Genomic DNA, 22,837 nt, shown 5'->3' with positions numbered 1-22,837 from the left:
GTCAGTCAATGAATGGTCTAATTATCGCGTCCCTTCTCGTCTCAATGATATTGTGGAAAAGATGTACCAATTGAACAATGTACCTGGCTTGCAGCAACTCCTCCACCTGATTCCCTCTGGCCCCACGAGGGTGATCAAAGACTCGACATTTACTGTTACTCTACTCAACATTATTTGAAAAGTATCTAGATATAAAGAATCCGCTCGTGCGCTTTATCGCATTGCCAAGAAGTTCGCTCTTGTCCGAAACATCGAGGTTCATCTGGCAACCCTACCCCAAGAGGCTTTTGAACGATCTCATCACCCAGCACACTCGCCCAGACTTTCAACCGTACTTGCTCGGCTAGGGAAGATCAATGGCAGACAGTATAATATCTCTCAACTCTCTCGATTCATAAGGGGTGACAAGGCCAAGAATCTAAGTGACCATTTCTCCCAGCAAACGACCAGAACTCTCCAGGAGGGCAAAATACATGCAGAAGTCCAGCTGATCGCCTACTGTGAAATTCAATCATCTACACCATTCCCCCGGGCCATAGGTTCCAGCAAGGATGCTTGTTTTCTATGCAATGCGTTCATTCGAAGTCATGGCAAGATGCACACAACACGCACACATGGGAGATTGTACCCTAGTTGGCGACTGCCAATGCTTTTGCCGTTGAAGACGCTAGAGCATCGATTCAATGAAGTCCTTCTGGACCATGCTCGACAGACTATCAAAGCCCTGGACAAAGGTCAAATGAGACCCCGTCCGTACCCAAACGAAAGTACATTGCTTCCGATGTGGGCCTCGGCATCGACGATGAGCGCTGCACAAGGCCCGGTCGATAGCGCCACGGAGAGAACGACGTCGGTCGCTGGTGTCTCTCCAGAGTCCGAAATCGTGGAAAGTGCGGTCCCAATTGCAGATACGCCGCCTGTTGACTGCAAATCATTCAGTAACTGTGTTTTAGCGCCCAGTGACACGTTTACTGGCGTCATCAGCCCGGCAGTCTCTGCTCCGTGCTTCCTAGCCGGCCCCCTGCATATCCATCTCGAGATGGAGGAGATTTCGAAGTCAGAATGTGCAGCAAGGTGCCTTGTCTACTCCATTGAAAGAATGACAGTCAGCCAGACCACTAAGCTACCCATCGAATCTCCAATGATGGACGTGGTGGAACTAAAGAGCGAGATGACATATGCGCTCCCGGCGAACGGGACGTTCTGCCTCACAGCTCACAATACTGCAGTTAAAATCGCGTTCAAGCGGTGAAACGGCTTATCTCCCCGCTATCACCAAATGGAGGATTTTGCGTAATGGCAAATATTCTCGCTCCGTGTTGTCATCTGTCGTTATAGATCTCAAACATAGCCCTTCTTTTGAACCCGCCAAAAAGATTAGCCACGATCTTATGCGACAGTATGTCTGCGCTACATGCGACTCCGTGCTCTATGTTCATGCTCCATAAAAGTGGGACAAGAGGCTCTTTTCAAGGTATGATAAATCTCTAGATTAACGATTTGTGTCAAAGCTGGTTACTAACCAATCTGTAGATGGCCGAGGCAGCAGAATACAGTGAACAGATGTCTAAAATATTCGTAAGAACTTGTGGCTGCTCAGGTACATCCCTTCTCTTATATTGCCTAGCAACTCGTATGGCTTGAAGAAAAATATAAAAGCGACATTTAAGAAGCCATGCGACCTTCTGCTTGAAAACATAATTACGGTCGTTGAGGGAATGGCTGTCTTGGATATTTTAAGAGGCCCTAGCCTATATTTTTCCATACTACATATCCTGGACCTTGTCCGAGCGAAGTCAACGATGATCACGCGACCGCGATCGACTATAGAGGGAACAGATGTCGCCGATCATTGGGACCCTGCGGAAATCCAGGCACTACTACGTTTATGATGAGGTGGCATGTCATGGTAAGAAGACTCAAAAATAGTCGACCAGACCCGAGAGTATCTTCACTACTCCATAGCTAGATTCTTACAGGATCCCAAGGTTCCAACATTTTACTTTCGTTGATAGCACGGAGAAGCTTATGTTCGAAACCGAGCAGTTGTTTAGTCGAAGGCCCAATTCAAACTACGTTTAGCTGATAGCTCCCTACAGATTGTTTATTTCGAAGGGATGAAACAAATGAGGGTCATTCGGTTACAGCAATCATCTCGTAATTATATTGGATGAACACTACGAGTGCATCTATAATAATAATTGTTCCAATGCCTACTGCCACTGTACCTGAGCCCTGCCCCGGCGCTTCATGTGGCTTACTCAGCACATGAATTTGCACCATGGCCAATCGGGGTCGATCGGGGATATGAAGGAGGCCCAAACTCAAGATTATGTAAAGAATGTTGGGTGTTGGCATTGAGTGGAGCATCAGCGGGTAGGATAACACACATAAACTGGGTTTCATGCCCATGAAGGCACGGAAAAATGTGAGAGTTGCGTTGTCCAATCCTCGCTTAGCATTCTTGGCAGATGGCCGGAAATCGGATTGCAATTGTCCTTCCAAAGGAGGCTTGAGCGAGTGGATCAGGTGTGGATACTCTGGGCGTACGCCATGCATCAGTGGCTGTAGCTTGACCCATAGGGCCATATGGAGCTTGCCTGGTTGGCCGACATTGCATGTACCACACGAGTAATTTTATATTATCTAAGGATGTTTCGGCTTCACGAAAGATTTTTATGAGTAATGATAATGATCATAAGTGGGCATTCTTCTTAATCCCTCGCTCTGCCTCCTTACCCTCTTCCTATACTCTCAACCGGTGATCAAGACTACTCGCCGACTACCCCCAATCCTTGGAGAAGATACTGACCATTCCTCCCAACGGGCCAACTTCAACCAACCCTTTTGTTTTGCTCAGATCCAGCTCAAGTCACCGGGAAGTTTTTATTTTCGACCTCCAATCGCTAGATAGTTTCAAGTCAGAGAAACTCGATCCATACTCAACATCTAGCACAAGCTCGAAACTCTGAAAGTAGCAGCAAATAGTTGCGTTTCACTCCCGTTGCGACACTTTCGACTCTACTTGCTATCCCGCCGCGCAACTCCCTCCGTCTGTCGCATTGCAATTCGAATTGATGAAGCCCTTGCATCTGTGAACTCCACCCACCATTGCGCCAAACGCCACAACCGGCTTAACGAGCATATAGTAACGATATACCGCGATAAGAATAACCCCCCGCACGAGTAGTATCATTCCGTCGCACCAACCGGTGATTTTACCCATCAGTTGCTTCATTGCCCCGTTGCGATCAATCAAACCCGCGCACCATGTTTGACGTGAATTGGAAGGACCTCTTTACCAACCGCGACCGCAGAGGATTCCCTGAGGTCGTGGTTCCCCTTGCTAGTGGATCTGCACCAAAGACTCAAGATGCCGGATCGAACTCTAGTCTTGACAGGGCTTCTCTTCAAGAGAACGGTGCTAGCGGTGTTCACGCTGGTACCACGCTGACATTGGAAGCACTACGAGCTGAAGTTGAATCGGATATCGCTGCTTCAGGGCACGACACTGTTTATGACCGTATGTATACCACCTTCGCATGACTTCATGCCGTGGACTGAATATCGCCTCGAAAAACCACCCTCCACAAACAAGAGTCAAAGCTAAATTGGGTGAAATTGAAGGAAAGGCAAAAATTATCAATCGAGCTGTCCAAGACATCGGTATGGGCCGGTATCAGTGGGGACTGTTTGTTCTCTGCGGCATGGGCTGGGTCGCTGATAAGTAAGTTGCTAAAATTATTGCCTTGACAAGCACCGTATTAACAACTTTTTGTTATAGCCTCTGGCTGCAGGTATGGTTGACACTGCTCGACCGAATTTGTAGTTTTTAGCTGACAACATGCAGGGTGTCGCTCTCACGTTGACTCCAGTCGCTATGGAATTTGGCATCTCCGAGACAGATTCTCGATTTGCCACGTGCTCTCTGTTTGTTGGTCTGATCATCGGTGCTTCGTTCTGGGGTATTGCTTCAGATGCTATTGGCCGACGTCCAGCTTTCAACATGACACTTTGTATTTGCGGCACTTTTGGTCTTGCTGCTGGTGGTGCGCCAACCTGGATCGGGTAAGCTTGGATCCTGCTCCTAAACATTTACCAAGCTGACATTGAATGAAGTACATGTGCACTTTACGCCTGTTTGGGTCTCGGTGTCGGTGGAAATTTACCCGTAGATGCGGCCGTCTTCTTGGAATGCCTTCCTCCTAACTCCAGTAGTATTCTCAGTGGATTGGCCACATGGTGGTCTGTCGGTACTCTGATTGCCAGGTATGCAACGTGACCATCTATATTTTCTTATGTTGAAACTGACTCCGACGTAGTATGCTTGCTTGGGCTTTCATCCCCAACTTTTCCTGCGAGAGCTACGCGACATGCACTAAAGCCAACAACTGGGGTTGGAGATACCTCGTGCTGTCTCTAGGAGCCCTTACATTCGTTGGCTTCCTCTGCCGTTTCTTCCTCTTCACTTTGTATGAGTCGCCTAAGTTCCTCGTCTCCCGCGGTCGTCAGGAGGAAGCCGTGGCTGCTGTCCAAGGAATCGCCCACAAAAACAAGACCACTACGTGGCTCACCGAGGAAACTCTCAACGAGATTGGAGGGTACCCTGAAGAGGATAAGAAGCAGGGCTTGTCTACCGTAGAGATCATTAGGAGGTCTCTTGAAAGATTTTCGTATCAGCAGGTTGCACCGCTTTTCAAAAACAAGCGAACCGCTGTCTCAAGTATGATATTGTGGCTTATCCCGTTCTATGTACATTGCTAACTAGCTTTTAGCTATTCTTATCTGGTTCTGCTGGACATGCATCGGAATGGGCTACACACTTTTCAATGCTTTCCTCCCACAATACCTGAGCCAAAACTCTACAACCTACGAGACCTACCGGAACTACGCCATCACTGCAGTCTGCGGAATCCCCGGGCCGCTTCTTGGATGGGTTACCGTTGACATCAAATATATTGGTCGCAAGGGAACAATGGCCGGCTCAACATTAATCACAGGAATCCTGTTGTTCTGCTTCACGGCTTCAAAGGATTCTAACGTTCAGCTGGTCTGTTCATCGCTGGAGTCTTTCTTCCAGATGATTATGTACGGTGTGCTCTATGCCTACACTCCTGAAGTCTTCCCCGCTCCCAATCGCGGCACGGGATCTGGTATTGCCAGCTGCTTGAACCGAATTGCTGGTCTCATGGCGCCGATCATCGGAATCTATGCTAGCACTGACCCGGTCGCACCAATCTATGCTGCGGGTGCGTTGATCCTGGCTTCTTTTGTGGCGATGTGCTTCCTGCCAATTGAGACGCAGGGCAAACAGTCACTGTAAATCATCGCGAAGCAGCCAAAGTCTGATGCGTGGGGTTTGGCATCGGTGTAAGACTTCATTTTCTAGAAAAGCGGCACATAAAGAACAGTCATGTTGGGGCACATTGCCCCGACATTGCCCCGAGACATACTTTCAATCCAAAAACGGTTTCTCTCGCTCATAATTGCGATTGATTATTAGGAAACGTATGAAGTGCTTGGCTGTTTTAAACCCCAAGGTATATCTGGCTTGTATAGCGCTCTATCTCTAAATTCCATATCTTGGAGAAATTTTCAAATTTTGGTTCCTGATCATCTTCTTAAAGGCTTTGTTTTTGAAAGGCTGAAGTACTGTATTCCACCGATACAATAAAAATAAAAAAGAAGGATGACACAGAATAAGGCCCAAAGGATAAAATTTGGAAGCGCACCTGGCTGGCCAGTCCCCAAACCTCCTTATTTTTCCGGCTCCGTGACTATATCTTCAGCGTCCGTGAATAGCTGTGGATGCAGACTTGTCATAAACTTTCGCATTCCAGCAAGCTGCGGCGTCTCGGAGATCGATAAGAGGTACTCGCGCTCTGGTCGCAATACTGACGGGTGTGTCAAGTTTAGATGTCGTATGGCCGTCATTGCTGGGAAAGGCATGAGATGCTGGCGGAAAATACCAGTTGATGGGTGGAGGAATAACGGGATACAGTGGATGATTTTGCGACAACAATCATCCGCATCGATATCAAGGCCATGTGGCTCCCCATTCGAGATCGTCAGATATGCGCCATGTGCCAGCATAAGCGTGGCCCAGTAGAAAGTCATCAGATGCACCCCAACTATCTCCTCGGTTGTGAAACCAGGGTGATGCTGCCAGTTTGGTCGTAAGGATACCCCTTGAATGGCAAATTTTTCGCCCCATTGTAGTAAACGGACGATGGTAGCATATGCTGATTGTTGAAGCGGTTGGCGCGAGTTGGAGTCGAAGCGCTGGTTGCTTTCCATCTCATCAATGCCCTCGTATAATGAGGGAACTTCTAGAATGATGTCCACCAACATATCTTTAACCGTCTTTGGATGGATCTCCCACGGATCATTTAGCCAGGCTGGCTGTACCAAGATGGTCCCTTTTCGGGTTGTCAGTGCGTGAAGAGCCTGTGGCCACAACTGTTAGTCTTTCTCCAAGCTGCAATGCAAGAATCAAGTACCAGATTGACTCGTCCATCAACAAAGAGTCGATGAGCAATGCCTGTGCGATAATAACTCGGCGGCTTTGAAACCATCAGTGCAAGATCGCCAGAGTGATGTACACTCCAGTTTCGAAAGTGTTCCCCTCTGTCAGCCCAGTCGCTTCCATACAATGCCTAGTTTTTTAGAGAAAAAAAAGATGGGTTAGGAATTAAAAACACCAAAGGAATCGAAAAACCTTGATAAAGATGTTGACAGGAATTGAGAAAATACCTCGTAGAAGCTGAACACTCGAGTAGCACTGAGAACCTCGAGGTCATTTTTGCCACGGGTGGTGAGTATTTTCCTCACCTGCTGCAACGCACTGGCGTGGAGCCTCATTGCCTGTTGTTTCGACGAGTGTGGGTCGTTATTAGTGCTCGCCGCCGACCGAAGGGCCATAGCTCCAACCGCAGTGCGAAGCAGGAGGCTGCTAGGAAGCAACTCCCTCACCACGCTGATCGAACCTCCAAGAATACGCTGGTTATAATCTAGGAGGGACGAGCAGCGACTGTTTGGAAGATAAGAGTCCCAGAACATCCCTTCAAGAGCAGATTCCAAAGCTGCACGGGAAAAAGTGACCTGATCCATGACAGTCACTGACGAAGGCGATTCTGCCTTGATTGGTGAAACCCTGGTCCGGGGGATCAACACTAGGCTGCTTTGGGTGTCGGCTTTTGTTTCAAGACTTAACAGTCCCGAACCTTGTTTGCTATCGTAATTGTAACGATGTATAGTTAAGCACGTGGAGTAGCCTTCACATGGTATGCAGGCCTTTCTACATTGTCCGCATGAGGGTTGCTCTAAGTCGCACTAGTGGCTCCGTCAATATCATTGAAGCTGACACATTCCTCAGAGGAAGCCGAAGCCCTATCAACTTACACCTTTCTTGCGCCGCCTGCAGGTACGACATGCTTTGGAACGACCTGGAACACCGACCATCGGTAATCGAGAGAGCTATGAGATGACCGCGGAATGAGTAATGACGGTCAGAATTCTGCTCTCAAAATGTGTGCCTGATCACAAGATATTCTGTTCAAATTGCTGTGCTTATTTAGATCCGAACGGAGGATCCCTCCAACGTCTCTTACCCCTGGTTCTTTGAGGCTATCGATCGAGACTGAGAGTTTTAGGGATTGAGACAAATCTCGCATAAGCACCTGTCAGGGGATGGCAAAGTCCCAGGCTAAACCCGAAGAGGGGCTTTACGCGCGGGGTGCATTCGCGTCCTTTTTGGGGGCCAAATCCCTCACAACTCAATGGCTCCAGGAAGCGCGAGTGCGGTCACAAATAATAGTTTCGAAACCAGACCGACGGAGAGATAAATTGAGCTCTGTCCTGGGAAATGATTGTGGCTCAACTGAAGCTGAATAGCTTCTTCCGAGGGACGCACTGGTGGCGTGTTCAGGCCACATATTTCTCGCTCACTGGGCGGATCGCCCAAGTTTTTTGGCCTTGTCGAATGTAATAACGTTGATTCAAACTAATAATGAGGGTCCTTAAATACATACCCAGCTCAGTTTTCGAAATCTTTGCCCAAGAAATTCCAACCAGCTTCAATCGAGGATCGAGCCGAAGAGGTTACGGTCGGTCCGTCGATCCAGATAGGATCCAGTTATCGTCAGACAATAGTCTGTCTAGCTAGATACGTTTTTGACAACCATTCTTTTGAGGGATCTTTCTAGATATCTTTTGAGGCGTCTCCATAGGTAGTTCTAGTATTACCGCCCGGACTATTTATTTTATTTTCCTTCTTTGAACCCAGATATATTCTTCCATGAACACTACAATCCCACGCCTCTTTTAGCTCCCCTGGGGTGGTCCTGGTGGATAATGCATGGATTTCCTCCGTTTTAATGAGTATTTGAAGCAGCGCTTCTTGTTCCACTTTGTCCGTGACTCGATCTCCGCCTAGCAAAAGTCTTAGTGATATCGAATCTTAAGGGTAGATGGCCGGTTACTGACACAAGGATACCCCCATACACGCAGTAATGAGTCCGGGTGCTGCTTTGTTGGAGCAAGCGATTCCGCAAAGGCGAAACACATTCGTCTTGATTTCAGCCTGGAATTCATCTTAGCACTGCCAACTTGTCTTGGGTGATACGTCGTAGCTCGCTTTTGCTTCGGCCCCATACGGGGCGTGGTGGGATCAAAAGCAGAAAGTAAGATTCTGGCTATGTGCCAATGCTGGATAGCGGTCACTGGATTGAAGTTAGAGATATCCCCCTGAACAATCGATAATAGCCAAAGTAGATTTCTTACCTTGGCAATCCCCAATATACCAGATCTGAGGGAAAACCTCGTCTTTTGATCGATCGGGGGGTTTGAAGTATATCGGGTTGAAGCTTGATGGCTTACAATCGTTCCACCGGTTATTATACTCACATAGCTTATTGTAGACCTGGGGCTCATGACCGTCTGTACCATAGCAAAAAGCCAAAGTCTCAGCACAATGAAGCATGACTCGATTGGCCAAGTGAAGTCATCGGCATTTTCAAGCGTTTTGTATTTCGAGTCTCGGCAACAACTTAGGTCAAACCTAAATGGCCGTTGCTTGATAAAGGCCCTGTGAAACTCCTGGCGGAATCCGACCCAGAATGCTGCATTTTGTAATCCTTGCCCATTTACGGCCATGCTAGCTTGGGCTTCTAGAAAGACTTGCGTGCCACGCAGATATGTCTCGTCATCAATGCCCACGAGGGTAGCTAAATTTCCTTTGTCAAATTATTCTTGGTGGGACATCCAGTGATGGATCGCTTACCATCTAATTCCTCGTAAAATCGCAGTATCACCGCAGCCGCGAGCAAGTTCTCATCTTGAACCTCTGTGGCATCTCCAGATAATGACATGAGATGTGAAATACACCGGTTTTGATACTCTAGTGCAACTTCAGGTACGACAGCTAGCGTAGAGCCTTTGCATGTACCATTGGAACAAGTCTTCGAGTGGCGACGTTGACTTAGATGTCTTGCAGACGCGGAGCAAATAGCATATATACCCTCCAGCCTCTAGTTTTCTCGTCCTCTCCTCTCTCTCCTATCATCAACAGTTGTTCATCAGCAACACGATCACCATCAACACCATCATTATCTCTCTCCTCTCTCTCCCTCCCTCCCCTCTCCCTAGCCCTCCTTCCATTGTCTGGTCGAAAGCTTGTCATCTCTCTGACAAAATGCCTGTGTACGTTCTTAATTTCTGCAAATTTACTGATTATAACTGACGTATTTCAGCGACCAAGACACACTCCACACCGGTGCCATGGGCACATTGGAGCAACTCCCAGCTCCTTACACAGGTCGCGCCATAGCGGCCCCTGGTGCATAGGCAGAGATTGCCCAGAAGATGGAATGGTCATTTGCCAAGGACGGCAAGGGCTTCAAGAGCATGCTCCTCCAGGTCCTCTCTCGAATGCCCACAAAGCGGGAACCTGCCGTCCGCCTCGGCGCCTTCGTCACTGGCCGTGATCTTGTCGTCCGCCTCGGCAACAATAGACAGAATGTTGAAGCGTTTGCGATCCGGACAGTCGGTGACGTCGCCTCCACCCCCTGCAGTCACTGCAACCGTAACAAAGGCCCCTTTTCACTCTGCGTGACGATCCCGAGGGCTGGCTGCTTGTGGCTCCTGCCACCATAATAACCAGGGCAAGCGCTGCAGTTTCGCCCGTGATCGGGCCGACAGCGCGTATGAAGACGAGCCCGCGGGAGCGACCATGACCATGACACAAGAACTGCTGAAGGGAATCGCTGCCATCAAGACCAATCAGGATCAAATCATCGCCCAGATGGCTGCGCTGACTGATTTTACCGAAACGTTGACCAAGTCTCACAACACCATGATCAACACTCACAATGACGCGATCAACGCCGGTGAATCGATGGCCAGAAGCATCACTACGATGAAGAATGGCATGGAACAGCTGGCCAAACAAATCAGCATTACGCAGGGGAAAATCACAGAATTCGAAGGACGAGTTGTGAACCTCGCTGCGCACTTGGCCAACGAACACGCTGGTTCCTCGAAGTGATCACAACATTTCCCTGCCATGACCCCTTGCCATCTTTGGGCTCTTCCCGCCGTTCATGATACTCTCTGCACGCCCGTTTTCCTTGGTTTTGTTTTACGCTCTTCACAGGCATTTTAGTTATGGGGAAGTTAACTTAGTTCTCTCACATCCCAGATTCATTCTCAGTAGTCGTTGCTTCAAAACCAAGAGCCGCCATTCAAATACCTTCACCTGCTTCGACCCGGCAGTAGGTCAAGTCTTCGCGGTAGATCTGTATCAGCACCTCCTCTTCCCCCTCAGATAGCTCAAAAATCGCCTTTGCAAGCTTACGCTTGCCTTGAAGGTAGGAGATACGTGCCGCTTTTAGCTCATCTGTCGAGGTGTTCTCAGCCTGAGCATTTGCTGCATTGTCCTCAGAAGCCCTCAAAGCCGCGTAAATCTGCGTCACGTGGAGGACAAGCTCCTTCAGCATGATCGTCGCGGTCTTCAGATTTTCGCCTAGAATCTAGATCACAGCGTTAGTAAATAATGGATAGCTAGGATAAGATGTACTCACCGAGTCAGGTGCACCAGTATCGCGTTTAATATCGATTCCGGCAGTTGTTTCAACCCGGGAGTAGGCCAAGTCTTCGCCGTGGGCCGCAACCAGCACTTCCCTGTCTTCATCACCCAGTTCTGTGATCGCGGTCTCAAGCTTGCGCTTGTATTGGAGGTAGTTAATGCGTGAAGTTGTAAGCTCTTCCTCATAGCCTGCAATTCTCTTCGTAATCCCGCGCGCTTTTTTCTTTCTCGATGACGTCCTTTAAAGAAAGAACCCGCCCGACGTAAAAGAGAACTTCTCGCATGAAGACTGTCGCAGTGTTCAGATTCTCACCCAGAAGCTAGATTCAAACTGTTACTAAGTGATGAACAGATGGGATAAGCGATACTCACTAAGTCAAGTGGATCAGTGCCGCCTTGCTCGTCCCCGGATTGTCCAGCTGGGCAATCCGGCCCAGCTGAGTCGCTCATGGTCTCGTTCTGTTCTCTGTCATCAGTAGGCTGTCGATACGAGATTTGCGGTCTTGATTATCATACCGTACTTGATGTTGGTGAAGATTGATAGTGAGTGAGATGGTATCGAATGATGATCGGAGATGGGTAGAGTGAGGGAGAGTTAAGGAGACGAGAGGTAGAGAAAAGAGAGGCAGAGAGATGAAGGAGGTGGAGAATGATGGAGAGATGGAGAAAATGGAAGATGGAGAGGCAGAGAGGTAAAGAGGCAAACGCCGTAGCTGACGGCCACCACCACCTTCTGTGGTTAGTAAATGGCAAGTTCCTGACTCTTCGGTGATCCCCCGAACTGATAGCAACAATCCCACAAACAAACAACATTGGGGTGGGGGAGGCCTATCTGTACGTCCTTGCATGCTTGATTTTGTTGTTCCACTCACTCGAAATTGCTAACCTGGCTTAGAGAAATTCTGGCCGATTAACCAGATAGCATGTATCTGGGGAACAACTAGCTTGTTCGCATTGACATTCTCGACTTTGAAGGGAAACACCATCTGAAATTTTAGCTTCTATGCTGTTATTAGCTAGGTATAATCGTGTCTCGGCTTTTCTTTTCCAAATTAAGCTGATCCTCTGTGTGTTGAAAACAGTTCAGGGAACATCTACCAGTCGGGGATCAAGGAGGGTATAGCCTGAGATATTCAAGGGCTAGTCTTCACGACTTCGGTATTAAATATGCCATTAAATATGCCAGGTGTACAAAAAAAGCTCTCACTCAAGAAAAGTATGAGACGGAGTCTGGACATCAGTTAGTCCCCCCTTACCCTTGGCAAAACAGCCCCAGGGACCACCAGCACTTGACCCTTCCTATCAGCCGGAGAGCCTTTTCCATCTTCAATCTACTCCATTTTCTCAAACAACCACTACATCAGTCATCGAAAAATGTGAATTAGCCTTCAGCCAAGCATGACAATCATTGGACCAGGGTGCGAAGGTGTTCCGAACGAGATCCACCTCTCCCGAGATGTCGGGCGTCATTTCGGCTCCACCCTTTTCTCTATTCTGGGTATACATACTCGACTGTCACAAGAATGTACACACCAAATACTCTACTCCGGCTCCACTTTTTCATTTCGACCCTTGCTCGCTCTATACGCAGACCCTGGGAATTTCCCGTCAATAGCTTCTCGGAATCGAAAAGACATTGTGGGCTAACTTGCGGGGTACATATAATAAGTAGTCTCTCCGGCTTTTTGAAAGACCTTGTCCAATGGAGTGATAACATGGATGAATTGCCAAGACGCAGAAATCAGGGGGTAATCCGTGTTTCAACGGTAATTTTTGAAGAGTCTAGCCATCATCAGCAGAGCAAGAGGCAAGATATATCAGGACTCGTGGCCCCGAGAGAGGCTGACGCACGCTGAAAACTCTGACCTTCTTCCCTTGCCTGCCCCAATGGGCTCCCCAGTCTAGGGCCCGGATCAATGTCTACACCAACACCTACTTTCGACAAGCATGCAGCTGGAAATGGGACCCAACCTTCTCCAATCGGGGGATCCCCACTGGGAACGACCGATGGGGTACAGGTATGGCTGTTCGCAGTAACGAGGAGAAATGAGACAACTTAACAAGTTTACATAGGACTATACCAATAAAGGGGGAGCGGTTGTGATCGTGACAGTCATCATGATGATTGTGACCACTTTTATTGTGGCTCTCCGCATCGCCGCTCGCTTTTTTGTCCTGCGGTTAAGAGGGGCAGATGACTGGTTAATCATGGGAGCCACCGCTGTCACGATTGCAAATGTCATTTGCATTGTGATAGGTGAATATGGTCTACGCTTCAATCTTGGGCCGGGCTAACCATGCGTAGGAGTCAAGTACGGCACCGGACGACATGAGAGTACACTTCCCATCGCCGAATCCCAAGTCGCCATCAAGGTACGTTATTCTCCTATTCAACTGATCCCTTCTGCTAAAATATTTGTTTCTACTTCATAGTATCGACTCATATCCCACCTTCTGTATACCGCTGCAACCGTTCTCGTGAAATCCTCGATACTCATGCTATACCTACGGTTATTCCCAGGACTTCGATGGGCGATAATTGGAACTCTCACATTCGTTGTTACCATGGGTTTAACTTTTATTCTAGGCGCATCGTTCAGATGTCATCCTATTGGCGCTGCTTGGAATCCGTGGAATTATAAACTTAACAGCTTTACCTGCTTCTCTGCGTTGCCGTTCTGGATTGCATTCGGGTCGCTATTTTTGGCGTCTGACCTTGTGGTCTTGATACTTCCAATGAGAACAATTCTAGGTTGGTTGCCTGATTGCATATGTGAGCTCTCCTGTCTGACAACGTGATTATTTAGGACTCCATATATCACGAAAAAAGAAGATGATCCTTGTTTTCCTTCTCTCGCTTGGGGCCTTGTAAGAAATTCACCATCAACAGTACCTTTCGCTTTTCTGATATGTGAATAGTGCATGTGTCGCCGGTGTGGTTCGTTTGGTATATGTCATCAAATTATACACCACTGAAGACGCTTCCTGGAACACCGCTTTTGTCTCGATTTCTTCGACGATAGAGATATGCTGCGCCATTATTGCAGCAAGCATACCTCCAACGAAAGTCTTTGTCGATCGGTTGTTCCCGAATCTTATCAGCAGTACACGCCAGGGCACAAGCTACTGGCAGCAACCGCATCGAGGCAGCGTGGAGCTGTTCTCAAATACGAACCATCGCCGTCATAATCCCACAGGCAATGCAAACCATAGCGCAAGATTGCGTGCCGAAAGCAAAAGTCAGCCCAGCATCGTCGTGACTCACGACTTTCAGATGGAGGTCTCCCCCTCGTCACTCGGCAGTCTCGATCATTATTATTGCGAGCCTCCTCCGTATAGGACGAGAAATCTGTCAGAAGAACATCTTCGATAGCCCTCGGCAAAGACGGAACTGGCCTTTAAATGACAAAATGTCTATGATACTTTTCAGACTCCTGTATATTTTACCTCCTTGGTTGTTCTCTTCTATTGGCGTAGAGCCTCCACCCCTCATTGTAGCTTGAAGGTCCCCTCGTCCACTTCAGGAACGCAACAGGAGCCATCGGCATAGCGTCAAATCGCAGTAATGCCTCGAGAAGAACGATGCAACTTTCGGTCCAGTGGTCTATACATCATGCCTTGGAGGATATGACTTGACCTTGCTCTTCGAAGAGAGTGTATTGACCATACTTCCCGCAATTGTTGCATGCTTGCTGCTTGGGATACGAATGTATAATTTACAACGGGGGTGATACCGCGTCTTGCCCACACAGGGTTCTCCTTCGCGCAGCCTATTTTGGTTCAGTGTGTGCTGGATTTCGTATCTGGGGTCGCAACACCGAATTCACACACGGAGGCTTTTTATCTGATTCTTGCGTACGCTATTGTATACATAGGTCTTGCAGTAAGTGAGTTCGGTCTGCTTGAATCAGGAGAAGTGTTGACCACTTTCGGCAGATCACCAGGGCGGTCTATGAGCACAAGACGTATCGTGTGATAACTATGGCCCGCGGCAGTTTGAGCACGATGATATTCCAGAAGACCCTTCGACTTTCATGCTTAAATATATCAGACACGGCGGGGGTTACGCGTCTGACCGGGGGTGTTGATTGGGTCAGTACGGGACTTTTAGAATTACATGAATTCTACAGTGGTCTCATCGAAGCGGGTTTGGCCATCTGGCTGTTGTTTCGGTTACTCCACGTGGCCGCGTTGGTTTCTACCTTCTTTGTTGTTGGTAAGGTTCTTTTGGACTTTGTTTGCCTTATTTCTTTGAAAAACAACCGCTGATTGGTTATTTTGTGTGCTTGCGGGACTACCATTGGCACTTGCAGCAGGAAATACTCACCTCCCATGGTTGGAAGCTATCGAACAGCGTCTTTCGGTGACCTCCAAAGCACTTTCTACAATGAAATCCATCCGTATTGGAGGAATATCGCAGCCCGTTGCGTCTGGAATATCAGATTTTAGGACTAAGGAGATCAAAAGCTCCAGGATAGCCCGACTTTTTGATGTTTTGCTGGTCGTGATGTGCAAGTAAAAAGATCTTCATTGGTCCCCCAATTTCTAATGATACAATATCCTAGCCTATACATCTGCCACATTTGCGCCTATGCTAGGGTTCGCCGTATACAGCCTACTTTCACAAAGGAATGGCACCGCTTTGACCCACTCCGTCACTTTCTCCACTCTGACATTGTTTTCCCTTCTGGAGCAACCAGTCAATACGTTGGTAAAGGGCGGCGAGCAACTAATAGCGGTATTGAAGGGATTCCAAAGAATACAAGAATACCTAACTCTGGACGAGAAGCCGGTGCGCCAATTAACTACACAAAACGATTCGGAATATGAACATGCCGAAGGTAAAAGGGAATTCATTCCACCAGATTCAATCATTCACGGTCATGTCGACATTGAGCAAACGTTTCCCGGAAAGTTTGCCGTTCTTCGTAATGTCAGCGGGCGTTTCCCTGAGATGAAAATACCGAGCCTCCAGAATTTGTCCTTAGAAATCGACGAAGGAAGAATTACCATGGTGACAGGTCAGATTGGATGTGGCAAGTCGCTGTTCTTGCAGCTACTTTTGCATGAAATTCCATACTTTGGTAGCATGTGGACAAGTGCTTCCCAGGCAGCATACTGTGGCCAGACAGCATGGTTATTTTCAGAAACAATTCGAGACAACATTCCGGGATCTTACGAATGGGACAAGCCATGGTACTATGAGGTTCTGCGAGCGTGTGCTTTAGACGTTGATGGCCAAAACATGCCCAAGGGACATTATACTCAAGTCGGTGTTCGTGGATTTCGGATAAGTGGTGGACAGCAGATGCTTATAGTGAGTTACACTCCTTCACGGTAGCTGTTTTTGTGTCGTGGCTGATCTATCTTACAGTCACTAGCGAGGGCGCTGTACTCAAAACAAAAGGTCCTTATTTTGGATAATGTCATGACTGGCATTGATCAAAGAACTCTACAACATATGCTCCATTCTCTGTTCTCTTCTAGTGGTCTGTTGAGAAGAAACAAGCATACGGTCGTACTAGCTACAACATTCGGCATGATTAGTGCGTCCAACCTGCACAACTTACTTTTTTTAAACTCTTTGACATAGAGCCACCCCTTCACTATGCCGATTCTGTCATCTTACTCGGCCATCAAGGCCCAACTGTAAGTGGAACTCATTTCTCTCACTTCAAGCATCCACTGAATAGAAATCTTCAAAAAATAGCCTTAGCATCCCCTATCAAAAAATCCCCTATATAAACTTACCCGGGGGGATAGGTTATGCATGTATGAGGATAGGAGATTCGGTCATCTTAGCCGAGGGGGTCATGTGCACTGATTGGTGTGCCTGGTACCGGCTAACGGGTAAATCCTCCACTAAGACCGAATAGTTCCTGGCTTGTTTTCCCCACGAACCCTCGCTTGGAGGATCGAAAATGATTTCCATGAATAACTAGCCCTTTCAATGGCTACTCATCCCCATCAGCCCCAGCCTGATGCGGTAACTCGCCCCATACGGTGACTGACTCCGAACTTAGCCCCCAACCTGAGCCAATAGACCCTCTATGCGGCTCTTGAAGGGTCACACTGGCCGCTTCGACCCGAATCACCCGATGGGTCTGCTGCAATGCCACTTAAACAATCGAGTCAGAAATCAGCACTAGGCTCTCCAAACCATCGTAAGGCTGCCCCATTCAGGCTAGCGCTCTTCGAACGATGCCTACTTTTTTCTACAAAAGTCAGGGGCCCTCGCCGTTCGGCTGGGGGCGATTTTGAAAAAACATCCAACCTTTGTCTTCACTATTCGTCGCTCGCTTTAGTCACTCGTTTAACATTCATCACTATGGTCCGACTTTCCTCTCTTTTGGCGCTCGTCGGCCTTCTTGGCGCGCCTCTGGTGGCTGCCGCCTACAATGAAACAGAGCAGAATGAAAACGCGACCTGCGATGTAAGTTTTCGTGTCTTGTTGTATTTCAGCTAAAATGTGCTTCGTCGCGACGCGAGAGACTAGTAACTTACATGATTATCTCGGTCAGAACGGGTGCTTTTTCAGCAGCTTCAACGGGTCTTGCGCCAACGATGCAGCCTGCATGTGCGATCAGCAGAAATACCGCGAAGCCTACTTCTGCTGCATGGGGAAGAAATGCGCCAGCTCCGTCTTGCCTGGTAAGCTCCGCTACGCTCTATTCGCGTCAAACATGGACCACTAACCAGCATTCGTACGATAATCAGATTCCATTGTGCGCCAGCAAGCGGATTGTGACGCCAGAAACATGCCATTCACTTTCGATGCCTTGGCAGTTTGCGGTATTACTCTGACTACCTCTACTACTTCCTCCACCACTGCTACATCCGCAGGTGCCACTGCTTCGACTGCTTCAACAGCTTCGACAACCAGCTCTGCTGGTTCCTCCACTGGAACCTCGGCGGCTTCTTCCACCAATGCTTCCGGGTCTTCAGCTACCGCTAGCAAAACCAGCACGGCCTCTTCAACGTCAACCCCGACCGGCAACAGCGCGTCAGCCAACACGGTTATGCTTAATGCCGTAGTGGGTATTTTCGCGGCGTCTGTGATGCTGTCCTAAGCTAGACAAGTCGCATGCGAAGATGATTCAATTGCACTGGGCTAGGGGAAGGATATTCTCCGCGTGTACACTGCGGAACATGGAGTGGTATTCAAATCTTTTCAATCATTTATTCCCTGTTGATTGCGACTACTGTTGAAAATCGCTAATCACGAATCCATCATTGTGTTGAAGTCGATAAGACCATGGTAATCCAGTCAGCCTGATAAAATATTCTGAGAATATATGAGGTGCAAGCCTCCGTTTAATCGCCGAGGCATTTGCTACCAGCCACTACAGCGCATTGGGAAATCTCCGCGAAACCCCCGAATCCGGGGAAGCGGGGGCTTCAGATATTGTGGTGCGGGGAAGTCGTATTCTCGCGAAGTGTGAGTAATGAAAACCCACTTTGAAGCCTTGCCGAGTATATTGCAAACCCAATATTGCCGTAGAAAATTGGTAACCAGCAACCGTTATCTGGAGGCGAATGCAACTACTCAAGCGAGCACAGAAGGACTGGAACGTGTGGCAACTGCGCGAGCAAACACCAATGAGTTTCCTCCACTGTCGTCGAAGGTTTGATAATATAATCTCCAATATGCCAAGCCCACCGTGAACAATGCAACGTCTTAAGCCTCGGTCGCGTCAATGCGGACGATCGACAATGTACCTCGGCTGTTCTCCACGGTCCACCGTCAAGATAAAAAGTAAACAGACAGGTCGACTAATGTATTGAGGAAGACCCTGCATGAAAAGGGTCTGCCACTATCCTAGTTTAGTCATAGCGATCAGCAGCCTATCACAGCCCAAACCCAGCCATGGAGTCCCTCGATCGCATTCTAGACGCATTTACAGACCCGTCAACTGGGTCGTTGCATGCTGCGGTGTTTATTGTTGTAGACAGCTCAGGTATGTCAATACCCAGTAATGTCCAATTCGATTTATTTCTTCGTTCGCTCTGACAGTCTCAAATAGGCAAAAGAATCTACAGTCGCGCCTCCGGGAGAACAAAAACAGATACACAAGATGCAGAACCGTTGGGATTCGATGCATTATATTGGGTTGCATCCATGACGAAGCTTGTAACTGCGGTGTCCATTATGCAACTTGTTGAACGGGGAGTTCTCTCATTAGATGAGGATGTCCGCAAAAGGGTACCCGAGCTTGCGAATATACAGATCTTGGGGGGAATGAAACAGGGTACGTGAATTGAATTCTGGACACTTCGGTGATTTCAATTAATGAGGGTTGATAGGTGATCCTCCAGGATCGATGCAGCCACAGCTTCGGCCGGTCCTAGGGAAGATAACTCCTCGGTAAGCTCCCTTGGCGTTCATCGGGCTCATCCCTATGGATTAACCATCAACATGCTAAATCAAATATGGGGTCACTCAGTGATCTATTGAGTCATACCTCTGGCTTTATTTACGACAGTTCATCAGATCTGCTGAAGGAGTGGTCGAAGTCGGTGGGTCGATCGGCACACACATTCACAGGAAGCATAGTCAGTTCTATCACGCTGCTAAATTTCCAAATCCAAAACTTATAACTTCTATGTTTAGGAAGGATATAAACACCCCCTTCTCTTCGAGCCAGGAACCTCATGGGGATACGGAGCCGGTTTAGACTGGGCTGGTCGCCTGGTACGTCATCCCGAACATGATGTTGACAATTTACCCAAAGTTGGCTATCCACGAACTAATCACCACAGATCGAAAATGTCTGCAATTGTTCACTCGAGGAATACATGCAAAAGAATATCTGGTCCAAACTCGGAGTAACATCAACAACCTTCCATCCAGAGTTATACCCAGATACGCTCCCGCCGAAACTAGAAATGGCAAACCGGATAAGTGTTGGCCAGGGAACAAAATCTATTAAAGCCGGCCCAGTCATTCTGGGACAACCACTGAAAGACGATCTAGGAGGTATTGGGCTTTGGAGTACACCAAACGACTATATTAAACTTCTAACTACTCTGCTGAGAGGTGGACAGCCGTTATTGACGAAAGATAGCTTAGAAATACTGTTTCAACCACAGCTTAGTGATGCGTCCCGGGCTGCAATGCCGCTGCCCCTTGGGAGCCGTATGCGAACTATTCTCGGGATAAAATCAGTTGATGATATCGACCAGGCTGATCATTGTTTGGCTGGGACGGTAACGTTGAAGGACATTCCCGGTCGTCGGCCATGTGGGACAGTTAGCTGGAGTGGGCTGCCAAATCTACATTGGGTGAGAACAAACCCTTGGTACTCTGCCAGCATCAAAAATCCGTCTACTAATGTGCATTTTGGGAAATAGTGGATCGACCAAAAAACGGACATTACAGCTGCACTATTCACTCAGCTGCTGCCACCTGGGGATGCGGCGGTGACTGGTTTGTTGATCGACTTGGAAACGGCACTCTACAAAGCTCTACGGGAAAAGGAGCATGTTGGCCCCAAGGGCAAGTTGTAGTAGAAAAACACTGAAGTGTCAATCTAGCAGGGTAACCACAAAATACTCAAGTTCATAAGCTCTGGTAGTGATGCGACTTCAGTATACCTCCATAATCTTCTGCTCCTTTTCCTCGCATCACGTATACGAGATAGCTTTGCTCGATATGCGACCATAGGCCGTAGGACCTTGCGGGTGCGCTACCGACTAACTTGAAGAGATCAAGTCCAGAGACTAAACCAGCCTTCCAAATACCGATCATAACATTCTACAATTTACTGATTTGCATCGGTGCCACATGTTGTCCGGAGAGACGGTCATAACAAGCTCCATCCTCGGACAATATGGACAGCAGTATGGCCTGTGCACCACCAGTCATTGTCGATGAAGAGAATTTACAGCGCCAGGAACTTGATGAACAAGAAAATCATTACAGTACAGACAGATTGAGATACTCTTCTGGCATCACCGGGGTTGACATACTTATTTGACAAGATTATCATGTTGACGGAGCGCTGGCTGCGAGCCCGTAAACAAGCCGTGGCCTCAGAAGTTAGTCATGAAACTCTTGTTGGACTATACTCAGGAAGTTCAAAATGGAAGTCATGATGGAGAACATGAACAATTTGACTACGAATTGCATTAGTCTCTACATGTACAACTTGTCAGGTCAGTATAGTCAAACAACAGGATTCAGCCCAGCTCCATGATAAGATCCTCTTGCATCCCGAGAACCCGTCCAAACAATTTCTCATCAAAGGTGTTTCTCTTCTCGAGGGCATGTCTTCCGGCACACCAAGAGGTCCGTGAAACCTTTGAGCTGTGACATGGAAACCATGGGGAGAAAAGACAATCTTCAGGATTCAACTTTCAAGACAGAGCCTGATCATCCCAAGGGCGCTCGAGTTGATCGAGATGTCAAAGTGGTCAGCAAAAGGTCAGATGAGTTGGATGCCGCCAAGAAAACATATCTTCTCTTGGGCGAGAGCCCACCACGATCCTCCCCAATCTGCCCTTGGCATCCATTCCATCCCGAAATGGGGTCCCAGTGGAATCTTTTGAACTGAGAAAATGTCAGTAAAAGTCGCATCAAGATGTTATGGGCAAAACATATCTTGTTTTTGGGCAAGAGCCCGCCACCATCCTCCCCGGTCTGCCTCCAGCGGCCATGTGTCTGCAATCGGGACCCAGAAACCTCTGTAAACCTAAGAGGAATGTCAGTAGAGATCGCATCAGAGTATCATGGAGGCAACATATCTTTGTCCTGGGCAAGAGCCCGCCACCATCCTCCCCTAATAGCCTCCGGTGGGCAAAACCTCTGCAACTCTGACGGTTCGGCGGCGTCGTTTGGGGGTCGTTCGGCGAAGTCGTATCTGTGGTCCGATTAGCGTAACCGGGCGGGTCTCCGAAGATTCCCTGGATCAGAAGAAGAAAAGAGGAGAGGAAAAAGACAAAAGAAAAAAGGCCGGTCCCACAGGAAGAAGTAGAACAAGAAAAGAGCACCGAGAAAAGAGCACCGAGAAAAGAGCACCGAGAAAAGAGCACCGAGAAAACAGCACCGAGAAAAGAGCACCAAGAAAACAGAAGCAAGTATCTAAATACATAAAAACCCCCAATCAACGCAACCACGAGAGGACGGTCATGGCAGCAACGCCAACAGCGAGTCCAGTCATCCACTGACCAAAAGTAGGCCCGCGAACAGTGACCTCGAGGTGCAAAGCACGACGCGGCAATTCCTGAGTAGCCGGATGAGAGGGAACAGGAAGGGGCAACCGTCGCTTGGGTTCAAACACCGCAAAGCGAGGCGGAGGGAAGACACGCCAAGGGAACCGCTCAACTTCATGGACGACGGTATCTCCAAAGGAGACCTGACGTCTCAGCTTCGCAGGACCCTCAGCACGCTTGAGGATGGGGACAGGCGGGGGCAAAACAGGAAGACGGGCAACACGAAGGGGACGAGACACGGCCGAGGAAAAAAACAAACCCGACTTCTTCTTGACCAAGTCATCGACATGAGGTCGAAGCCAAGGAGGAAGACGCCAGGGACGAACGAGTGGCTTCAAACCGGGGAAGTAGATAGGCGGCTCCTTCGCCAAGGGTCGAGTATCAGCTACCGTCTTCAAGGCGAATTCGGGCAAATCCACACTCCCAGTAAGAAGGAGGCGGGCAGATCGAGGAGAACAGATACCTGGGAAGGCCATCGGAATGTCGGGGTCTGGAGAAAAGGAGAATAAAAAAGGGGGGAAAGCCTCTGGAAGAGGACGAGCA

General features: G+C 48.4%; 11 protein-coding genes across 11 annotated transcripts; 7 read left to right on the top strand and 4 right to left on the bottom strand.

The window, feature by feature from the left end:
• Positions 1-595: 595 nt before the first annotated feature.
• Positions 596-1,252, top strand: N7496_005372 (uncharacterized protein; the record flags this gene model as incomplete). Its single annotated transcript, XM_056698301.1, has 1 exon — positions 596-1,252. The coding sequence occupies one exon, from the start codon at positions 596-598 to the stop codon at positions 1,250-1,252; it is 657 nt and encodes a 218-aa protein (XP_056556826.1).
• A 2,018-nt stretch (positions 1,253-3,270) lies between these two features.
• On the top strand, positions 3,271-5,323 carry N7496_005371 (MFS transporter; the record flags this gene model as incomplete). The annotated part of the gene is made up of 7 exons (XM_056698300.1): positions 3,271-3,523; positions 3,628-3,727; positions 3,785-3,797; positions 3,851-4,068; positions 4,120-4,269; positions 4,323-4,723; positions 4,776-5,323. 7 exons carry the CDS (start codon positions 3,271-3,273, stop codon positions 5,321-5,323), a joined length of 1,683 nt encoding a protein of 560 aa, XP_056556825.1.
• Positions 5,324-5,757: 434 nt separating this feature from the next.
• Positions 5,758-7,432, bottom strand: N7496_005370 (uncharacterized protein; the record flags this gene model as incomplete). The annotated part of the gene is made up of 3 exons (XM_056698299.1): positions 5,758-6,447; positions 6,754-7,193; positions 7,402-7,432. The coding sequence occupies 3 exons, from the start codon at positions 7,430-7,432 to the stop codon at positions 5,758-5,760; spliced, it is 1,161 nt and encodes a 386-aa protein (XP_056556824.1).
• An 890-nt stretch (positions 7,433-8,322) lies between these two features.
• Positions 8,323-9,368, bottom strand: N7496_005369 (uncharacterized protein; the record flags this gene model as incomplete). Its single annotated transcript, XM_056698298.1, has 3 exons — positions 8,323-8,430; positions 8,485-9,224; positions 9,281-9,368. 3 exons carry the CDS (start codon positions 9,366-9,368, stop codon positions 8,323-8,325), a joined length of 936 nt encoding a protein of 311 aa, XP_056556823.1.
• A 493-nt stretch (positions 9,369-9,861) lies between these two features.
• On the top strand, positions 9,862-10,152 carry N7496_005368 (DUF3716 domain-containing protein; the record flags this gene model as incomplete). Its single annotated transcript, XM_056698297.1, has 1 exon — positions 9,862-10,152. The coding sequence occupies one exon, from the start codon at positions 9,862-9,864 to the stop codon at positions 10,150-10,152; it is 291 nt and encodes a 96-aa protein (XP_056556822.1).
• Positions 10,153-10,228: 76 nt separating this feature from the next.
• N7496_005367 (uncharacterized protein) lies at positions 10,229-10,543 on the top strand (the record flags this gene model as incomplete). Its single annotated transcript, XM_056698296.1, has 1 exon — positions 10,229-10,543. The coding sequence occupies one exon, from the start codon at positions 10,229-10,231 to the stop codon at positions 10,541-10,543; it is 315 nt and encodes a 104-aa protein (XP_056556821.1).
• Positions 10,544-10,739: 196 nt separating this feature from the next.
• On the bottom strand, positions 10,740-11,533 carry N7496_005366 (uncharacterized protein; the record flags this gene model as incomplete). The annotated part of the gene is made up of 3 exons (XM_056698295.1): positions 10,740-11,027; positions 11,079-11,322; positions 11,397-11,533. 3 exons carry the CDS (start codon positions 11,531-11,533, stop codon positions 10,740-10,742), a joined length of 669 nt encoding a protein of 222 aa, XP_056556820.1.
• Positions 11,534-13,516: 1,983 nt separating this feature from the next.
• On the top strand, positions 13,517-14,339 carry N7496_005365 (uncharacterized protein; the record flags this gene model as incomplete). The annotated part of the gene is made up of 3 exons (XM_056698294.1): positions 13,517-13,835; positions 13,891-13,951; positions 14,003-14,339. Coding segments are annotated over 3 exons (717 nt in total), but the record flags the coding sequence as incomplete, so codon positions are not given.
• Positions 14,340-15,674: 1,335 nt separating this feature from the next.
• N7496_005364 (Cyclic peptide transporter) lies at positions 15,675-18,153 on the top strand (the record flags this gene model as incomplete). Its single annotated transcript, XM_056698293.1, has 7 exons — positions 15,675-16,400; positions 16,458-16,629; positions 16,677-16,732; positions 17,127-17,247; positions 17,389-17,516; positions 17,605-17,734; positions 17,801-18,153. 7 exons carry the CDS (start codon positions 15,675-15,677, stop codon positions 18,151-18,153), a joined length of 1,686 nt encoding a protein of 561 aa, XP_056556818.1.
• Positions 18,154-18,950: 797 nt separating this feature from the next.
• Positions 18,951-20,590, top strand: N7496_005363 (serine hydrolase domain-containing protein; the record flags this gene model as incomplete). Its single annotated transcript, XM_056698292.1, has 7 exons — positions 18,951-19,041; positions 19,108-19,332; positions 19,388-19,448; positions 19,567-19,636; positions 19,695-19,775; positions 19,844-20,365; positions 20,435-20,590. 7 exons carry the CDS (start codon positions 18,951-18,953, stop codon positions 20,588-20,590), a joined length of 1,206 nt encoding a protein of 401 aa, XP_056556817.1.
• Positions 20,591-22,185: 1,595 nt separating this feature from the next.
• N7496_005362 (uncharacterized protein) lies at positions 22,186-22,770 on the bottom strand (the record flags this gene model as incomplete). The annotated part of the gene is made up of 1 exon (XM_056698291.1): positions 22,186-22,770. One exon carries the CDS (start codon positions 22,768-22,770, stop codon positions 22,186-22,188), a length of 585 nt encoding a protein of 194 aa, XP_056556816.1.
• Between the last annotated feature and the right edge of the window lie 67 nt (positions 22,771-22,837).

The sequence above is a fragment of the Penicillium cataractarum genome, assembly GCF_028827025.1.
Source record: "Penicillium cataractarum strain IBT 29864 chromosome Unknown utg000004l, whole genome shotgun sequence".
Classification (NCBI taxonomy): Eukaryota; Fungi; Ascomycota; class Eurotiomycetes; order Eurotiales; family Aspergillaceae; genus Penicillium; species Penicillium cataractarum.
The sequence above is the reverse complement of the archived record's forward strand: the minus strand, read 5'-3'. Positions and strand labels throughout refer to the sequence as shown.